This window comes from Podarcis erhardii (assembly GCF_964252035.2).
Source record: "Podarcis erhardii genome assembly, chromosome: 7".
Classification (NCBI taxonomy): Eukaryota; Metazoa; Chordata; class Lepidosauria; order Squamata; family Lacertidae; genus Podarcis; species Podarcis erhardii.
Genome location: NC_138511.1, coordinates 43,834,754 through 43,853,968, shown reverse-complemented (window position 1 = coordinate 43,853,968; position 19,215 = coordinate 43,834,754). Strand labels below are relative to the sequence as shown.

At 44.9% G+C, this 19,215-nt stretch overlaps 1 protein-coding gene and 1 long non-coding RNA gene across 3 annotated transcripts in view; one reads left to right on the top strand and one right to left on the bottom strand.

The window, feature by feature from the left end:
- Positions 1-2,047, top strand: part of LOC309347471 — an 83,535-nt gene extending 81,488 nt beyond the window's left edge. Inside the window, exon 2 of the long non-coding RNA XR_014158949.1 lies at positions 1,438-2,047. This is a non-coding gene — a long non-coding RNA (uncharacterized lncRNA). The remainder of the gene's footprint in view (positions 1-1,437) is intronic.
- Positions 2,048-2,653: 606 nt separating this feature from the next.
- Positions 2,654-19,215, bottom strand: part of CA5A (carbonic anhydrase 5A) — a 29,447-nt gene continuing 12,885 nt past the window's right edge. The window contains exons 1-7 of one of the 2 annotated variants that reach the window (XM_081872359.1): positions 17,851-18,106; positions 15,690-15,887; positions 7,729-7,847; positions 7,303-7,398; positions 6,445-6,507; positions 4,868-5,023; positions 2,654-3,100 (exon numbers count right to left, since the gene is read on the bottom strand). In XM_081872359.1, the coding sequence (XP_081728485.1) occupies positions 2,891-3,100; positions 4,868-5,023; positions 6,445-6,507; positions 7,303-7,398; positions 7,729-7,847; positions 15,690-15,887; positions 17,851-17,998 (990 nt within the window). In that variant the 5' untranslated portion in view covers positions 17,999-18,106 and the 3' untranslated portion in view covers positions 2,654-2,890. Of the gene's footprint in view, positions 3,101-4,867; positions 5,024-6,444; positions 6,508-7,302; positions 7,399-7,728; positions 7,848-15,689; positions 15,888-17,850; positions 18,107-19,215 lie in introns of those variants that run through there. The other variant, XM_081872358.1, reaches the window with a different exon arrangement.

Below are 19,215 nucleotides of genomic sequence, written 5' to 3'. Positions count from 1 at the left end.
GCAATGCATATAACGTGGTTCCCCCATTAAAAGCAAATGGTACAGACATTTATCAGCTTAAAGCAGACAAACCCCTTTACCTATCACATATTTCAGAGCCATTTTATATGCAACCAGTTCTTCCATTCTGAGATGCCAAAACACTTTTTTTCTTTTTATTTGCAGACGTATCACAATTTCTTTACATGGGCTTGTACATGCCCCCAGAATAGCTTGCAAATCAGTGCTCTCTGCTTCTCTTATCTTGAGAGGTTCAAATGCTTCTGAGCCATTTCAGAAACCTCTGGCCTAGCATTCATGAAAAGCCCTGCTTGACTCCGGGGTCCCACAACACTGTATTGTGCCAGCACGTTCATGCACTGCTTCTGCACGCAGCCTAGCCACTCCACTGGGAAGTTGGAGGGAGTAGGCCAGGCAAACCATCCAGCCCCCATCCAGATCTCCCCCGGGAGGCCCCAGTGATTTACAGAATTTTTTTAAAAAATGCCCAGTAGGCAGTTTGCTTGGTATTCTTTATGGTTACTGCTCAAGCGAACAGGCAAATACAATGGTATTCAAAGCACCCAGATTGCTTTTGGAGTGCATGTTTCATGCAGTCCAGGAGCATAATGAACCATTACGTTATTCTTCAGCAAGTACTGCTCTCAACACAGTGCGTTATTGTTCTTCCGTCCCAAGTACAATGCAATTCAGTAGATTTTTTATCTAGTCACAGGCGCTCTCCATACAATGAAACAGTTCATTTTTCCTCCCTAAAAGGAGGATAAAACTGAAATAACTTCTGGCAACAGGAGGAGAGGTTTGTAAATACGCATTGTGTTTAACCAATTCACCAACTTAAGTGTCTTAGGGTTTTTTGTTTTAGAAAATGGGTGTTAACAGCCTATATAAATTGTTTCTGCCTGGTATCCAAGCCACATGGAGACACATTAATTAAATCAGAATCACCGCATCGCACTATTACTAATCTGAAAGCAATTCATTTAGCATATTCAGAACAAGGGGTATATATGATAGCAGATTTTATAAATACACAGGCATAAGAACAGTCAGGAAGATAAACCATTTGTCAAAAAGACAAGTCAAAAAGACAACCCTGAAGTACAGAAGCCAATTCCGTTTCCTAAAAGTTGTGTAAACTACCTGGCTCCTGTTCTTACCAGCCTAAGTGGAATTAAAGGGTTGATACAACTAGGTAGACCCACTGAAATTAATGGGCCCAAGTTAGTCATGTCCATTCATTTGAATGGGTCTTCTCTGGGTAGAACTAACATTGGCCATAACCTAAAGTTGCCACCTTCTGCAAGGATTAAGACCATTGTGCATGCCAAACTGAGCTCCTATCCTTAGGCCAAGTGTGGGGACCCTTCAGATGTTGCTGAAGTACAACTCCCATCATCTCCAGCAAGCTTGAGCAATGGCCAGGGATGATGGGAGATTTTCCACACCTGCCCTATTTAGTTTCTGAGAATAGATTGGTCCAAATATATCCATACGACTGATGCCATATTCTAACTTTTGCTATACTCAAGTTATATTTGGCACACAAGACCCACCAGCCTATGGTTGAAAAGGAGAGGACACCCTTGCAGAAAACAAGCCGTGTACTGAAGACACTCCCTGTGGGCAAGTGGGAAACGTAAAATTAATCCCACTTTTGTATGGAGCGAAATGAGGGCACACATGTAAACAAAAACTTATGCTTGCAGAAAGTGGATTTCAGTTCACCCTATAATTTAAGTAACATGACTAATGAAGCTTGTTTTTCAAAACTGCTAGAACAATTTATTTCTACTTTTGACATGTACATGATGAAACTGTAACAGAACACTCCTCAGTACTATTACATAATATTTGGGGGGGGGGGTCTGAAAAGGGCTGCAATGCTAAAAGCAATTGATTAATTCTGGCACATGATAAATCTCAAGATAGCTTTAGCAGAAGATGGATCCCGGATGAGGCTTGTTTCTGCTCATACAAATGCTTTGCAGGCTTTTGTTTGAAAATACAATTGAGACTTGAGATCAGCCTACAGAGTGGGGGGGGGTATATATTTATAAGTGTGCTCATGACGAAGTCTACACGTGAGAGTCCCAACTATGTCAGTAAATATATACTGATGTGTACGTACACACAAAGCCCAGTCCTATGCCCATTTCCTTGGAAGTTGGTCCCGCTGATCTTAATTGAGCTCGTTTCTAAGGAAGCACACTTAGGATTTCATCCAGAATCCATTTAAACCCACTGGTTTGTGGAAAAAGCTCATTGCCTGGATCCAAGAGAACTAAAACAAACACCTCTGGTAGGCACAAAAGATACAGTGAAAAATTACATAACTTTTATAAAGTTAAAAGCTCAGAGGTAGACAGAATTGGACCGGGTGTACCAATATAAGCACAAATCCATTCATTAAAAAGTCATTTACTCATGCAAACTCTCCATTTCCTAGAGCTATGCTTTAGTTATATCTTTCCTTTAATGTGTCCTCTTGGGGACATCTTTTGCCACCATACAGCTTATGAAACTGAGAATCTGCAATATATATATATATATATATATATATATATATATATATATATATATATATATATAAAATCTACGAAAGCATATATATATATATATATATATATATATATATATATATATATTGCAATAGAGAAGTCTTGATGACAAAGCTTGGAATTCTACTTGATGCATACGCTGAATGGCTATTTGTGGGAGGGGTTTACGTTAAAGCAGGTTATTGTGCTACAGAAAAAGCAGCTCATTAGAAAAGGAAAGGACCCCAAAACAAACCCAATACCCTTTAAAGTAAGTGACCTTGCATCAATATATATTCTAAACATATAAAGTGCTAATAAACATTGTATATATTTCCCCCCCCCCCTCCTTAAAGGCGCACGTGCCCCGCCTGGGGCGTTTCCTGCTGGGCATGATGTATCTGTTCATCTGATCTTGTTTCAATGTTCCGTCGGTGCTGGATTAGGAAAGAGGAACGGACGGTACGATCCATTATTGGCTGAAGTGGACGGAAATTGTCCACCATCCTTTGCTCTTCTTCTCCCGCAGGGGTGAAGAGCAACATCCGAAACACCTCAAGCTGGAAATGAGAAAGAGCAAAGTCCAGAAAGTGTTAGGGAAGAAACAAAATTGGTCTCTCTCTCTCTCTCTCTCTCTCTCTCTCTCTCTCACACACACACACACACACACACACACACCCTCTAATTCCCAAGTTAATGATTCTGCTCTCTTCCAGAGCTGCTTAAGAAGACACTGGGCTGCCCTTGGCCACCTGGAAACAAAATCCATCTCTTATCATTTGCAGCTTGTCAGCCTTTGAGAACATTATCGAATCCTAGACATTTGCAGGATGGCGGCATGCCATCTCTTAATCAAGCCAACATTCTTAAGCTGCCCCAGTTTCCAGGATTCAAACACCCAGAAGTTAGAGGCCCAGTGCAGTCACAACTACGGTTTGTTGCCTTGGCCCCGAAGATCTCAAATGTGCAACAAAAGCAACCACAGTTTATCTTAACTAGCTAAGCTCTGCACCCAGAGGCCATGCAAGACCAGGCTGCTGTTAACAGGGAATCTGCCTTAACCATGGTTTGCTCAACAGCAGTTATTACTTTGTTGTTGTTCTGATTATGCTATACATTTTTAAGTTAGCTTTGTACTGGCCTTTTGGTTTTTTTAAACCTGAATCCTATTGGCCACTACAGATCTCTTCTTCTGAGTCAAAAAAGGAATGTAAGTCTTTAAATGAAAGAAAACATTAATCACATGCCACAATTTCACAGTCAGGTTCGTGATCAATTCTTATTCATGACTCAGATGCAATGCTCAGTTTTGGCTAAAGGAAAGCAAACCACGGTTAAGCATTATGACTGTACTGAGTTGGTGAATCTTGGAAAAGGAATCTAAGGAGAAAAGTGAGAAGCTCGTTGCTAGGAAATGGATTCAAACATAATTTGACCCACAGAAACTGGAAAGGCCCAATGTGTGCCACAAAAGCAAGTGCTATTTTAGAGAAGGAAGAAAATGAGCTTAAAAAGAGGGAAATATTTGAAATCCCCAGGACCCAACCATGAAAGTAAATGCCACTGAGATAAGCAGGAATTGCTTCCAAATGAGAATCCGTATGATTTTGCTTGTTCCAATAGTGATATTATTGTGCTGCCACTGTTAGGAACAGGAAGCATTTCATTTTGTTTCTCATCATCTGTCTGTCTCTCTCTGCACCAGACGTTGTTTAAAATGCTCATACTTGGAGCCAAATTGGATGAAATGCTCAACATGCCATTTGCAATCACATCAGTTTACAAAACAATTAACACAGGAACTGGACAATTTTCACTGAGAGAGCTTAATCTCACTCCACCCCACCTCACCATGATCCCAAAGTCACCCAAAAAACCCAGAACATTATCTCCCCGGAAGCTGCAATTAGCACTGGGAGTGAAGCTTTGAGATACCAAACAAAAATTACAATTTTTTTTACCCACTTGATTGCAAATTACATGTTCATGTCTACTAGTTTAGTTTGCAAAACACACACACACACACACACACACACACACACACACAACCCTCCACAATACGAAGTTTTAAAGATTTGCCTTTCCACATATAAACTCAGCCTAACAGTGTTGGATACGTCTGCAGGTATTATTCAGCAGTATATGCTTTCTATACTGCACTTGCAGAGGTGAAAATAAAGTAGAGTTGCATTCACAACATTTTAGAAGACACCAAGCTCCTCCTAGAAAGCTTTTTCCCAGCTGAGAATCTCATTCTTCCTTCTGCTTTCCCACATCCATCCCCAGCAATACACCAGCTACAGATGGCGAGTTTCCATTTGCTCTACCTGATCATCATCAACCTCTATCGCCTTCTTCTTGATGATCCAGGTGACGGACTCTGAAAGCGGCGGGGTGGTCAGAGATCCTGCGTAAGTCCAATAATCAGGGCATGATGGCAACAAGCAGGAGGGGTCAAATTCATCAAACTCAACGAGATCATCCTAGCAAATGCAAGCCATCAGTGATTAGTCTGGGTTATTCTGTGCAATTGCCTTAAAACTTAGGGAACAAGCTGTGATATCATCATGATTAAGGTTTTAAATGACACTTCAGGTTATATTTTAGTGAGTAAGATCTAATTTATATATTTTAGCTGCTGCTATACAGTGGTGCCCCGCAAGACGAACGCCTCGCAAGACAGAAAACCCGCTAGACGAAAGGGTTTTCCGTTTTGGAGGCGCTTCGCAAGACGAAAATGTCTTGCGAGTTCCTGCGGGGATTTTTCCCTTTCCCCCGCCTTTTCCTAAGCCCTAAGCCGCTTATCAGCTGATCCGCTAAAAGCCGCTAAACCGCTAATAGCGCTAATCCGCTAAGCTGTCAATGGGCTTGCTTCGCAAGACGAAAAAACCGCTATACGAAGAGCCTCACGGAACGGATTAATTTCGTCTTGCGAGGCACCACTGTATCTGTACTGTCCCTGTTATACCAAACTGCTAATTTAAATTTATCCCTATTGTGTTTCTTGACTTCCCTGATTTTGTATGTGTGCTGGAACTGGTCTGTGACCGAAATAATAAATTCATTCCGTCAGGATTATTTGTGATGGGATCCTCAGCTTGCATTACTGGTCATTCTGGGTCCTCAGGCACCAAGTGTGGAGAGAGGAGCCACAATTCAATACAGTCCTCCACCACAGCATCCCCACCACATATAGTAGGCCTTAGCTCCTTTTGTACTGCTGTCAGATTTTGAGCCTGTAGGCAGGGATGATCTTATCTTTTTATGTATGTACACAGGGAACATATACAAAGTCAGACCACTGGCTCATCTTAACTCAATATTGTCTGCATGGGCTGGCAACAGCTCTCCAGGGTTACAGGCTGGGTTCTCTCCCAGCCCGGCTTGAAGATGCTGCCAGAGATCAAACCTGGGACCTTCTGCATGCAAGGCAGACACTCTTCCACTGAGCTACAGCCCTTCCAGAAGCCACTGGGAGAACGGCACACACATCCTGGCTCCTCCGCTTGGAATCAGACTGCTCAACTCTCTGAACAAATGCCTGGCTCAAAGTGGGAGCAAGGCCTTGTGCGGTTCCAGTGCTCTAGGCCAGTGTTTCCCAACCTTGTGCCTCCAGCTGTTTTTGAACTACAACTCCCATCATCCCTGACTAGCAAGACCAGTGGCAAGGGATGATGGGAATTGTAGTCCAAAAACAGCTGGAGGCACAAGGTTGGGAAACACTGCTCTAGGCCACCTGTGGCATAACACAGGCACCGTAAGGCCACCAGCACAAACACAACAGGCACATGCGTCATCCAGGAATGCTCATCGTCAGGTTGGCTTCAGGGCAAACCTATTGATTGCTCCTGTGCATTGTGTGAGATGGATACTGAATAGCAACTAAGGTTAAAATTCTCTTTACCTTATGTTTAATTGATGGCAAGGCATCTACTAACTTCTGCAGCCCACTGTGATTGGCTCCAAGCTGCGAAGGGAATGGGAAAAAGAGTATGTTTTTATTCATTGCATCTAGAGATCAAGTGGTTTAGTGCAAACTCCTACGACACTAGGTCAACGTTCTCTAACCTGTTGCCCTGAAAATGTTTTGGACTACAACTCCAATCAGCCCCAGTTGGCTGAGACTGATGGGAGTTGTAGTCCAAAAGTTCCACAGGACAACAGATTGGCAAAGGCTGCACTATGCCATTAGCCTTTGCCGGACACAGTTGAAATATTTTATGGTATTTATTTGCTCCCACCAACTGCATCACACTATGCAAGGGAATGCTGGAAGTTCTCAATCAATACAATAATTGAACCACTGCAGGGAGGACACATATGCAGTTTGGGTGCTGAAAAGTCCTCACTCTTTCCCCCCGTTCTCTCTTCCCTCCTCCCTATAATTCATTTTTTCCTCCATTTATTCCTTCTTCCTGCTCAGTATGATCCTTGGTTTCTGGTTTTGTAACTGATCTAGTTAACCAATAGGATGTATGCTTATATTACTGTGATATAAACAAAAAGTTAAAAGGTTACTTGCAGGTGGTCATCTGTTTAAAAATCTCAGAAGAAGGAGAGTCCACCACCTTCCGAGACAGCCCATTCCATGGCTGAGCAGCTCTTACCACTGAAAGGAAGAGTTCAGTTGGACTTATTCCCAGGTAAATGTGCAAAGGAGTGCAGCCTTAAATGTGCTCTTTGTGTAAGGAAGTGTCTCCACACTTATAAGTGACAGTTCAGAATGAACCACTGGAAGGTTACAGGCTTCCCACCATCCTACCTTCAAGAAGACTCCAATCACAGCCAAACCATTTTCTTCCATCAAAGCTTCTTCAAAACTTTCATATTTGCAAGAATTCCAGTGTACCAAATGCAGCTGAAATTAAATTCAATCTGTATTTTAGAACCGTGGAAGAAATGAGATGGAACAATCTTTTTCTTCGGAAACTGCAATGAATTGGATATGATTCTCAAAGACCTTGCAGTAGAGTTCTGAGCCTTCTACTCTTGGCTGCCCAAGAGCAACCCCACAACCCCACCCCCACACAAAAAAAGGAGAAATGGCTGCATGGCTACCGGCCAAATCTTTCCACGCGTTGACAGAACACAGAGGAAATGTCACAGGCCCAAAATGCTTTGGTGAACACTTCTGATTAAGACTCACTGGTGCACAACATTCCAGAATCTCACGAAAGTATCCTCTTACCTCTGCTGGGAAGACCTTACAGTCAATCGTGTGCTCCGAGCCCCATTCATTTATGGCCCCCCAGTGAAAGTGAAACTGCTTCAGCCGGTAGTTATTTTCTAAGGGGCCTCCTGTAATAACTTGGATAAGAGGGAAAATGATGTTAGGAGGCCAACACTTAAGCCCCAAGCCTGTACAATTACCTGAAAGTAAGCTCCCATGAAATAAATGAGATTTATTTCTGGATACACATGGGTAAGATTGCACTGTTGTATCTCTCTCATCCCTCTCCCTCTTAATATAAAGACACGTGGCAAGTAGAAAGTAGCAGCAGAGTCTGCCTGGTTCTCCTGAAAGTAGGTGGATGGTATCAAATAGCAACAACACAGGGGCCAAAAGCAGAAGTGAAGCAGATTTGGCTTGGTGCACAAAGTGCATTGTGCTGGAGGAGGGGTGTTGCGGGATTGGCAAAAATCTTACAGCAACATCCTTCTAACTGTTCGCACTTCAGAGGGGGAATAAACCACAGCAGGGCTTGCAAAATCACAGTGAAGATGCACATTGTGACTTCTCTGCTGCTGTAAATAGGAGTCTCTGGGCTGGCTCACTGAGATATTATAGGATGCTTACATCCACAGTATCCAAACATAGTCTCTGCATTGATCCCATGATCTTACAGGGATGCTTCTGGAAGCCTGACAAATATCGGTGACCACGAAAGACAGAGCTATTCCTGGAGTTCTAGCTGAGCCATCTGAACACAAGCCTGGCATGTTTACCGGGAAGTTAGACTCGGTGGTTATGACCGACACCTTATATACATATAGTAAAGCACACTTGGGATCACAGATTAATTACATTTCTTATCCACACCATAGCAGCAAGAGATTGCCATTAATGCAATGCAAGAATTCTCACGACTTGCTTTTGCTTAGGAAAAGTAAAATTCTGGAAAAGGTTTTCTGCAGTAACACTTTGGTAATTTAGCACCGATTGTAAGGACTGTTCTTCTGGGTTATGTTCCTTCTTTCCAATGGAAGCAAATGTCAAATACATCTGCTGGATACACATCACCAAAGATGCAGAATCTTTGGCACACCTAGCACATGACCTAAAAAGCTCCAGAAGAAGAGAATTGCCATGTGTGACAGCACCTACAGTATCCAATGCGGTCTGGTGTGCATGCATTATCCCTCCTGCTTCACTCCCTATTACTTCTATTTAATAGATGTAACCATTGATGGAAAGAATGGATATTGAAACATAATTTTGAATTGTTACAATTATTTGCCTGTCTTCCCCAATCTAAACATCCTATGTTATTGCACATCATAATGTCATTGTAATTACTCGGGCATGCATGCTCTCCCATGACTCTGTCTACAAGTTCAAAATGATATTATTTTGGACTGTTTTGTTTTATTGTTGTAAGTTATATGTTGATATGCAACAAAATCTGTAAGCCTATGCACATGTATTTTAAAATTTTAAAAGAAAATTAATTTTAAAAGCCTAAGTTAGAATTGCCGCATGTGGATAATTCCTTTGGAAATAGAGTCCTACATTGTCCCCATTTAGATTTTTCATCACTAGGATGGCAGCTGAAACTTCCATTGGGCTCACATACGAGGACAACCTAATAAAAGTTATCTGTTGCTTAATAACGCCAAGTCCTTTATAAGAGATTGAAAACAGTATGTTGTTATGCAGTGTTTAGTCTGTTATTTGCTAGTGGCTATTCCTTTGGCTGACTTTAAAAAGGGGTAATCTACCTAGGTGAGCCCAAACATAAGACAGTGCACCCTGCTCAACTAAAACCACTTTCCTCCAGGATGTAGAGAAAAGGGTTTGTGAGCATCTGCAGAGAATTGCGGACAAATGTAGCAGAAAATGAGGCTGAATATGACTGTCCCCTTGTGGTGAAGATAAGTACTCACGTTCTTAAGTCATGTGCTAGTACAACAAAAACATTACCTCTAAGTTACTCGGCGATTTCTAGACATACGTGACTACAAAACAAGTGGGATTTTGCAAAAAAAGTGCATATGCAGACACTGAGCAAAATTCCTGAAATCCTTGCTGCCCTCTCATGCCTTATCCACTTGACAGGAAGAGCCAACATTGAAGGGTCAAAAAGCGACGTCGCTACCACATGCTTGGTTTTCTACCACATGCTAAATAAGCCGTTCCTAAAGTTTTAAATTAAGGAGAACGGGAGGAAATGCAATAGAATGTGGTCTCTTTTGCACCATAGCCTGTATCTCTAGGTGTAGACGTGGAAGTCCCTGTATATTCTTGACAGAACAATCCTAATTACAGAAAGCCAGTGTAAGTGACTCCTCCATGCAGGAGAAATTTGACTGCTTGTCAGCTAAGTTCCACTGGGTTTCCAGTCACAGACCAAAGTGAAGGAACAGGTTTGGAACAGGTGTAAGTCTCTCCTTGCCCCTTCATGTGCCAACACACCCCTGGAACACCGCTTTTGGGAGATTTGCACTGACATATATTATGTCATATTAAGTTCCACCAGCTGAGCCTAGCTTATGCCAACATAACTCTGGCTCAGCTGGGGTGGGGGACTTACACTGGGCTCAGGCCCGGCTCAGCCGAGAAAGTTCAGGATCTGACGAATCCAAGTTCTCTCTTCCTGGTGGCTTGGACTGCACTGCTAAATAGTAACTGCAGGCAATCCCACAATGCACTGGGAGGTGCCCCTAACTGCACTTTGGAAGTTCTGCCTGCCACCTAAAACAGCAGACACCAACACCACAAAGCAACCACCAGAGGGCAACAGTGTGCACACAACCACCAGCACTTACCTGCGCTGTCCAACACCTTCGTTTCTCATCTCCTTCTCTCTCTCTCTCCCTTTGCTTTCATTCTACTCCCAGCAGTGCAGCTAGCCTCATCCTTGGAACAAATCTGATTTAGATCCCATCTCAGATGCCGCCTCTCTTAAAAGCACGCTCCTCTATTCAGTTTACTGCCATTGTCTTCCTTCTTACTTTTTGACTCTGATTCACTCTTTTTCCTCTTCTCTATCTGTGCAGCTGCCTATTACTGTCAGACAGAAGAAGCAAGGAGAAAGAAAACAAAGGAAGAAGAGAGCATCAGGAGCGGGTGGGAAAGAAGAGTAAGTTACGTGTTGAGAAGTCAGAAAGAATCACAAAGAAGAAAAGCATTATAGTAAAGCAAGAACAAGCCTATAATTTAAGTCCCTTCCTAATCCCGCTCCCCTTGGAATGAGCAGGGTTTGCAACAGGTGGACTGCAGCATAGGGAAGTTATGTTTATTCATTTTGGGGCTTGAGTAATGTAAATGACACTTGGCTGGATGCTTATCAGGCACGTTAAGACGTTTTTATGCCAGCAGCCCAAATGTGTTTTATTTTATTGCCTTGTAAAATGAGCCTTGCAGATCAGGCCAATGGCCCATCTAATCTTAGCATCCTGCTCTCACAGTGGCCAAGTAGACACCCTAATGGGAAACCCAAAAGCAGAACCGAAATGCAATGGCATTCTGCCCACCTGCAATTGCCAGCAACTGGTATTGAGGCAAAATGCCTCTCCGACAGCAGAGGGAGCATATAAGCATCACCACTAGCAGCTGTCTCTGCTTAGATATTTAAAAAGAGGGAGACGTTATAGGCATATAATGATTAGATTGAAAAGAGTGAAGTGGAACAGAATGACTTCAAAGCAAACCTAAAGCGTTTCAATGGAAACCGGCGGATGTTAGCAGCTGAAATTTATAGAGCAAAAGTTACCCTCAAGGAAGGCTAGGAAACCTGAGCGAGAAGGCTGAGATAGAGAATGCAGAGGAACAGGAAAGGAGGGTGGTGTCTGAAGTCAGCCACAGCTATGATAATCATCAAATTTGGAGGGGAGGGGGTTGGGGAGAGGGACCGGTGTGCAATTACTCTTAGCAGAAACCAAGGGACAGTGTGCAGGATAATGGGGAAAGTGAGTCATATCAGGATGCTAAGATAGAAGAAAGATATTGGAAATGCAAAGCAAAGGTGCTGCTTTCTGCTAGTAAATCTATCAACCTTGTCTAGTATCTCTTGTCCATGTTTAATATATTAGAAGCCTGCTTAAGGAAATCCCCAACACAATTTTAATGTTTTTACTTATACTGCTGTATTGTAAAAATGTATCACAGCAGTTTACAACAGTATGCAAACATCAAACCAAACAATAAAATCATAAAAGTTAAAAAAGTAAAAATAAATTAAAAACAAACCTCAATAGACCATTGTAGGGAGTGTACCCTTAATTGCCTGCATAGTTATCTACATATATTTATACACCAGCATGAACACAAAAACCTGTCTTATGCTGAATGAGCCCACCTAGCCCAGTACGGTCTACTCTGACTGCTAGCAGCTCTCTGAGGATTTTGGTGGACGTTTCTCAAGCCCCACCCTCCAGGATGCTTTCTTAAGGCGGAGGTTACAGGGAACCGAGTCTGCGACCATCTGCATCCAAAGCATGCCCTCTAACACTGAGCTACATCCACAGCTCATCCTCTCGCAAACATGGCTCTGTGAATTCCATCACTGTAGCTAAATGGCAATGTTACTATTAGTAAAAAAGGTAAAGGGACCCCTGACCATTAGGTCCAGTCGTGGCCGACTCTGGGGTTGTGGCGCTCATCTCGCTTTACTGGCCAAGGGAGCCAGTGTACAGCTTCCGGGTCATGTGGCCAGCATGACTAAGCCGCTTCTGGCAAAACCAGAGCAGTGCATGGAAACGCCGTTTACCTTCCCGCCAGAAACTATTTATCTACTTGCACTTTGAGTGGTACCTATTTATCTACTTGCACTTTGACGGGCTTTCAAACTGCTAGGTTGGCAGGAGCAGGGACGGAGGAATGGGAGCTCACCCCGTCGCAGGGATTCGAACTGCCGACCTTCTGATCAGCAAGTCCTAGGCTCTGTGGTTTAACCCACAGTGCCACCCACGTCCCTGTTACTATTAGTACACACTACAATTTTAACCTCTCCTGCTCTGGAACTGCAAGACAAGCAAAAAGAGAAGCCATAAAAAGGAACTGCAGTATCTAAAATAGCTTTCTTAAAATACTTGATACAACCCAAACACAAGCTGTAAGCTTCAGCCCAGGAAGGTTAGAGAACGATTATGCTTCTTAAAGAGTGCTGTGATGGGCAACCTATGACTCATAAATTGGATCCAGGTGAGGCCGCACTAGGATGATGCCTTATAGAATCATTAGTCCATCTACCTCGATACTGTCAACACGGGAGGGCAGCAGCTTTAATTGGTATGAGGAATTTCCCACCATCAGGACTTGAACCTGGGACCTTTTGCATGGAAAATATGTATCCCACCGCAGGGCTATGACCCTTCTCTAATTTAAACATACTCTCTGCATAATGGCTACTCAGGTAACTGGACTTAATCCAAGTACTGTGTAACACACAACTTACTTAATGAGTGCTGCTAAGTGTTCTAACCACACATCACTAACAGCCACCACAATGTTAGTTATTGGCTAAACAGATTATCAATGTACAGCTTTTGAGGCTCTGTCTTATCTGTTTAAAATTAAAATAACCATTACAGCATTAAGCACAGAGCACTTGGTTCAAGTGAGCTAACAAAACCTGACTTTTCTTTTCAGGAAGAATAAAAAGAGCTCTTCCAATGCCAGAGAAGGCAGCTATATTCAGTTTCCTTCCATTTACTGAGGTTTCAATACAATTCCAAGGGGAACCAGAGAACAAGGTGCTTTGCTAGAACCAAGCACCTATCTTGCCTTCTAGATATTTCCCAAGTACATTATTCAAAAGCTTATCTATGAAATGCAGCCAAAGTGATAAACAACCTTTTATTTCATTAATGTTTAATGCCAGAGTTATACTATTCATTTGGGAACATGCACACATGAAACCTCCTCAAGGGCTTCCTCTACAAAAATGAATGGGTAAAAGTTGAATGAAAAAGCATCCAAAAGAATGAAAAAAATGCATCCAAATAAAGAATGTCAGCTGCTCCCCAAGTCTTGTATGGATTACAGTTGGAGTGAATTTTAGCCAAGAGACAAAATTCATGGAAATCATAGCAAAAAAAAGAGTACCGTATTTTTCGCCCTATAGGACGCACTTTTTCCCCTCCAAAAATGAAGGGGAAATCTGGGTGCGTCCTATGGGGCGAATGCAGGCTTTCGCTGAAGCTTGGAGAGCAAGAGGGGTCGATGCGCACCGACCCCTCTCGCTCTCCAGGCTTCAGGAAGACATCCGCAGCCTAGGCAGCCCTGCGGGAGTTCCCACAGGGCTGTCTAGGCTGCGGATAGTAGCCTGCTTCCTGGAACGCCGGGCGCGCTGAAAGCAGAGCACCCGGTGCTTCGGGAACACATCCACAGCCTAGGCAGCCCTGCGGGAGTTCTCCGCAGGGCTCCCCACGCTGCGGATAGCAGCCTGCCGCCCGGCAGGCGGAGCGCCCTGAAGCAGAGCTCCCCGTGTGCCGGGCAGACATCCGCAACGTGGGGAGCCCTGCAGGAGTTCCCCGCAGGGTTCCCCACACTGCGGATAGCAGCCTGCCACCCGGCGGGCGGGGCGCCCTGAAGCAGAGCGCCCCACGCGCCGGACAGACATCCGCAGCATGGGGAGCCCTGCAGGAGTTCCCCGCAGGGCTCCCCACGCTGCAGATAGCAGCCTGCCGCCTGAGACAGACATCGGCCAGCCCCACAAGCTTGGGGGACAGCAGGGAGGCACAGCGCCGTTCCTCGACCTGGTTCGGTTTCCCCGACCTGCTTTGGGGGGGGGATAAAGGGGGGGGAAATCCTTTATTTCCCCCCCAAAAAACTAGGTGTGTCCTATGGGACGGTGCGTCCTACGGGACGAAAAATACGGTAATTGCTGGACTAAGATTGCTTGACTAAGACCCTGACGGAAAAACTTGTTTGGCCGTAAAGTTCTCTGAGTTATTGTGTTGCACCCTAACCTACCTCACAGGATTGCAGAGAATAAAAACAAAAACAAAAACGAGGAAGTTTCGATCTATGCTGCCCTGAGCTTCATGGAGGAGGAATGTGTGTTGTTAAAATGTAATACATACATAACAGGAAACAGCCTTTGTTAAGGATTAGTTCCTACATTGAATGTACTGCAAATATGAATAGTTTTTCAAAAATCAGGGATGGGGAGACCTGTGACCTTCCCCCAACTACAACACACATCATCCTTGAACCATGCTGACTGTGACTGATGGGAGTTATAGTTCAACATCTGGAGGGCCACAAGTCCGCTACACATGTAATACACTATTCCTGTTTCCTCAATTATAATGATTCACAGAGTCTGGAAGTCAAAACTAGATACTGTATTAATTATCTTAGAGGATTAGTTAAGAATTTCCACCCACAGACTTCACTCATGAACATTTATATGGCCCTTTTCATGTATAAAACGCGATACAATTATTTGGTAGGGCTCTGGGGTCAGGAGAGCCACATAACCAAAGCCACGTAATCGGTCTGCTGCAAAAAGCGGAATTTGAATATAGATCTCCAGACCAAACATCCGGCTTTTACCCTAGCAAATTAGCAGGGCAATTGTCACTCGTATTTTAAAGATGTGGATCAGCTTTCACAAGGGCATGGATGCGAGCAAAAATGCAAGGATTCACATGACATATATTTGCCCAGATATTTTGGGAAATAACCTGCAGAAATGTATGCCAATGTACTTAGCTTTTGCCAACTGGAGGGGTGGCGAAAGGTGCCTGCTAGGCCAGAACTTAACAGCAGGACCAGTGGGTCTTAGGAATCTGCTCTACACCAAGCCAGATCATTGGTGCATCTAGCTCAATATTGTCTACACTGACTGGCAGCAATGGGTCTTCAGGGTTTCAAGCAGGGGGCATTCCCGGCCCGAGCTGGAGAAGCCATCAGGCATACAAAGCAAGTGCTCTACCACCGAGCTATTATCCTACGATCCCAGGCATCCCCTTAAGTCTTACTTGATTTGTCTGTGGTATCCTCAAACTCAACCAGGAACGAGTATCCGTTGTTCCACATATGGAGGCAAGTGGCTGGATCGTAGCGTATTTCAAGGGGTTTAAGATGGGGGTCATAGACGCTGTCTCTCCACTGGATATTGATCGGAGACTGCCGGCTGCCCCCCGGGATTGTAATTGGGCTCTGCCACAGCGGATGTACTGGAAGGAGAAGAGGAGGACACAGGAAGTTTCTCATAAGCTGTATGGAACTCACAGATATGTTTTAGGCTGATCGATCAATGGAAGTTGCTTGGAAGAGTAGTAGGCCACAGTGCAAACAATTCTCCAAGTTGTTCTGCATGTCCAGGGGGCCTCTGGCTGCAAAACAACACTTGCCCACTTCTGAAACGAAGGGGAGTTTCAAAAGCAGTTTACAACGTAGCATGAAAATTCAAAACATCCCACCAAGTGATGGGAAGCTCTTCAGCTCGCCTGAAGTACTTCTCTTGATCCTGGTGACAGCGTTCCAGCTGGCAACCATATTCCAAGCCAGCCTGCTTCCAAAAGTTATCAATGAAAGGAATAAACTGTTGCAATTCAGATTCACACAGAGAAGCCGCAATTAGATTTGCACCTCAACACCGCCCTGAACCTGATGCTCCCTCACACTGTAGTCAACACCTTTGCATTCTCCAATAATTCTTTTGATTTTAATGCAATTGCTTTCAACAGTCAGATACGCTGTCACATCATTCCCTAATCTGTGGTCTTTCCTGCCACTGCTAAATATCAGCACAATTCCCAAGAAAGCCTGGATGTCAGTGCAAAGGAAAGGAAAGCTGCTCTGGGGAGAAAAGTCTGACAACTGAGTATGGAGCATGGTTGAGGGAGACTTCCAACAAGTGGCAGACTTTTGGCTCTCAAATTTCAGCAGCGCTGTGTGCAACGCTAACATTCAACACTAAACCCCAGCCCATCTCTTGCAATCCATTCTATATCCTGAGGTGCCAGCACCCAGTTCAGCCAAACCAGTTCCACTATCCTCATATCATATTGTACAACCCCATGACTAGGGGACTGTCCCCTATGAGATAAAGCCATGATCCATTTTTCCAATCAACTGTTGCATTTGCGCAATACTGAAAAGTATGTGGGGACTCCAGATGTGAACAACAAATAAGGAACTATGGGTGTGCATTTGGGTCACTCCACATTATACATCCCCTCCCCCAGAAGACTGTCCTCTGCAAGATGGCATCAGGACATACAGCTCTGTGACATTTCCCTGCAAAGATCAGCTGAGACCAAAGGGGGCCACTGCCCAAAGGCCCTGCTGGGCTCTTGCTATGAAACCATGGACTAGTAGGTTGGGAGTTGGGGGATTTCTGAAGTGGGTGCAAACAAGTGAGGAAGAAACTGGGAATGACAGTGTGAAGTGTGTTGCAGTTTAATTTATCAAAAAGTTTTAACTCCTCCTTTACCTAATGAGAGCTGGTATGGTGTAGTTGTTAAGAGTGTTCAGTTAGGGCCTGGGAGAAACCAGGGTTCAAGTCCCAACTCAGTAATGTAGCAATTGGGTCACCTTGCGCCCATCACTACCTCCCAGGGCTGTTGTGGGGATAAAATGAGGAGAACCATGTATGCTGCCTTGGAAACTCCTTAAGAGAAAGGTATGGTATAGATGCTATAATAATGTACATACTGTATACACAACAGCAGAGTGTACAGAATACAAAACAAGCAGTCCACACAATAATCCATCATACAATATTGGGGTGCTAGGGAAAGGGCACAACCACTGGGGTTCAAAAAAGCAGATCAGAAATGAAAAAGATTTAAGGTGGGGACAGGTGGAGAATGAATTGAGAGGGGTGTTTTGGGCAGGGGCAAGTTTGTAATAGTACATTAGGGCTGTACCTAACTAGGCAAAAAGCAACCCCTATTGTGTGTGTGGGAGGGCTATTTGAGAATGAGAAAAGGAACATGGGGGGGGGAATAATAAGCAGGGTGTGGACAGCTGGGAAAAGACATGGGGAGGGGGGCGAAGGGGAAATATTAGGGCCTTATGGACCCCAGGTACAGGCCATAATTTTTGGGGGGGAGGGAATGTTCCTGCAGAGAGAAGAGGGGGAGAGGAGGAATCTCTTTTCGGGGGGGGGTCGCCGCGGGGTGTGTCACTCACCGCCGTCCCGGAGGCGGTAGGAGGCGCAGGCGCCCAAGCTGCACCGCCTCACCCCGCCGCCGCCGCGGCGGACGGAGAGGGCGGCTGGACCCGGCCGAGGGTCCCTGCCGAGGCGGAGGAGCAGCGGCGGCAGAAGACGACGAGCCATGGCCGAGGCGGCGGCGGCGGCGGCGTTGTTTGGAAGCGAAAGGCTCCCTTAGCCCTCGGCCGGCGCAGCCGAGCCAGCCCCTTCCGGGGCCTCGCCCACCATCCCCGCCCGGCAAAGCGCAGCGGCCGCCAGCGGGCGAAAGTATCCTGGGCGGGACGGCAGAGTCATTTCCCCGCTCGCCGCCTGCAGGCGCCCAAAACGCTCCGCGCCGGAGTTGGGGCGCGAGAGAAACTTTCCCGGCTCGATCCGGGCGCAGGTTTCGGCGCAAGCGGCACTGGAGAAACCAAAGGGAGAGAGCGGGTCACCTCCATCCCCTCGAGGCGCATTTTATTAAGAGATTTGGCTAGGGAGATAACCAAGCGCTGCAGTCTGCCTGATGATCGGATGGCTTGGAGCGCTTTCAGGGAGGAAGCCCCGTTGGATTCAGTGTAGGGCTTACTCCTGAGTAGACACCAATAAGGATTGAGGTGTTAACGTGGGAGAGAGAGGGCGGCCACCTAGGCATGGCGTCGGGGGCGGGGAGGGAGAGATTTGCATGAAATTATCACTTGCTAATGTCAGATGTGTATCAGATGCAAATTTCTAAATGATTACAATACTATGATTTTAAAAGGCACGCGAGAGCTCTCACCCAAGGAGGGAAAATGAGTTTCTCTGCGCCTGCTCAAGCCACTGACTGACTGTTCATAGGCAGCTGTTTTATAGGCCTATAAAACGCTGTACTAACTGCCCCTTCTGCTGTTTTATAGGCAACGTTATATAGGCTATCGTCCAAACACACAGTCTTTCATTTCTGGGCTATAGAAAAACTGCGAATGAAGCATACAGACAATTTGATCCTCCCTTTCTTCCCTGGAAATGAGATTAAGAACACAATTCCTCAAAGAGTTAAATGAAGATTTACAGTGCAGCCCTACTCAGAAGTTGAATCCAATAGGACTTACTCCTAGATGGGTGTACAGCCTAAATATGGAAAAGGTCCTCTAATAAGCAAGGACTCTCTCATTAGTGAGCTAACTGGTTACAGGTGCTCCAGTGACCAGGTGTGGGGGAACTTTGGCTCGCTGGATGTTACAGAACTACAACTCCCATCAGCCCCAGAAAACATGCTCAGTGGTCAGGGATGATGGGAGTTGTGGTTTGTCAACATCTAGCAGGCCAAAGGTTCCCCTTACCTTCAGAATACTATAAAACCCAGGCAGGCTTCATGTTAAGGA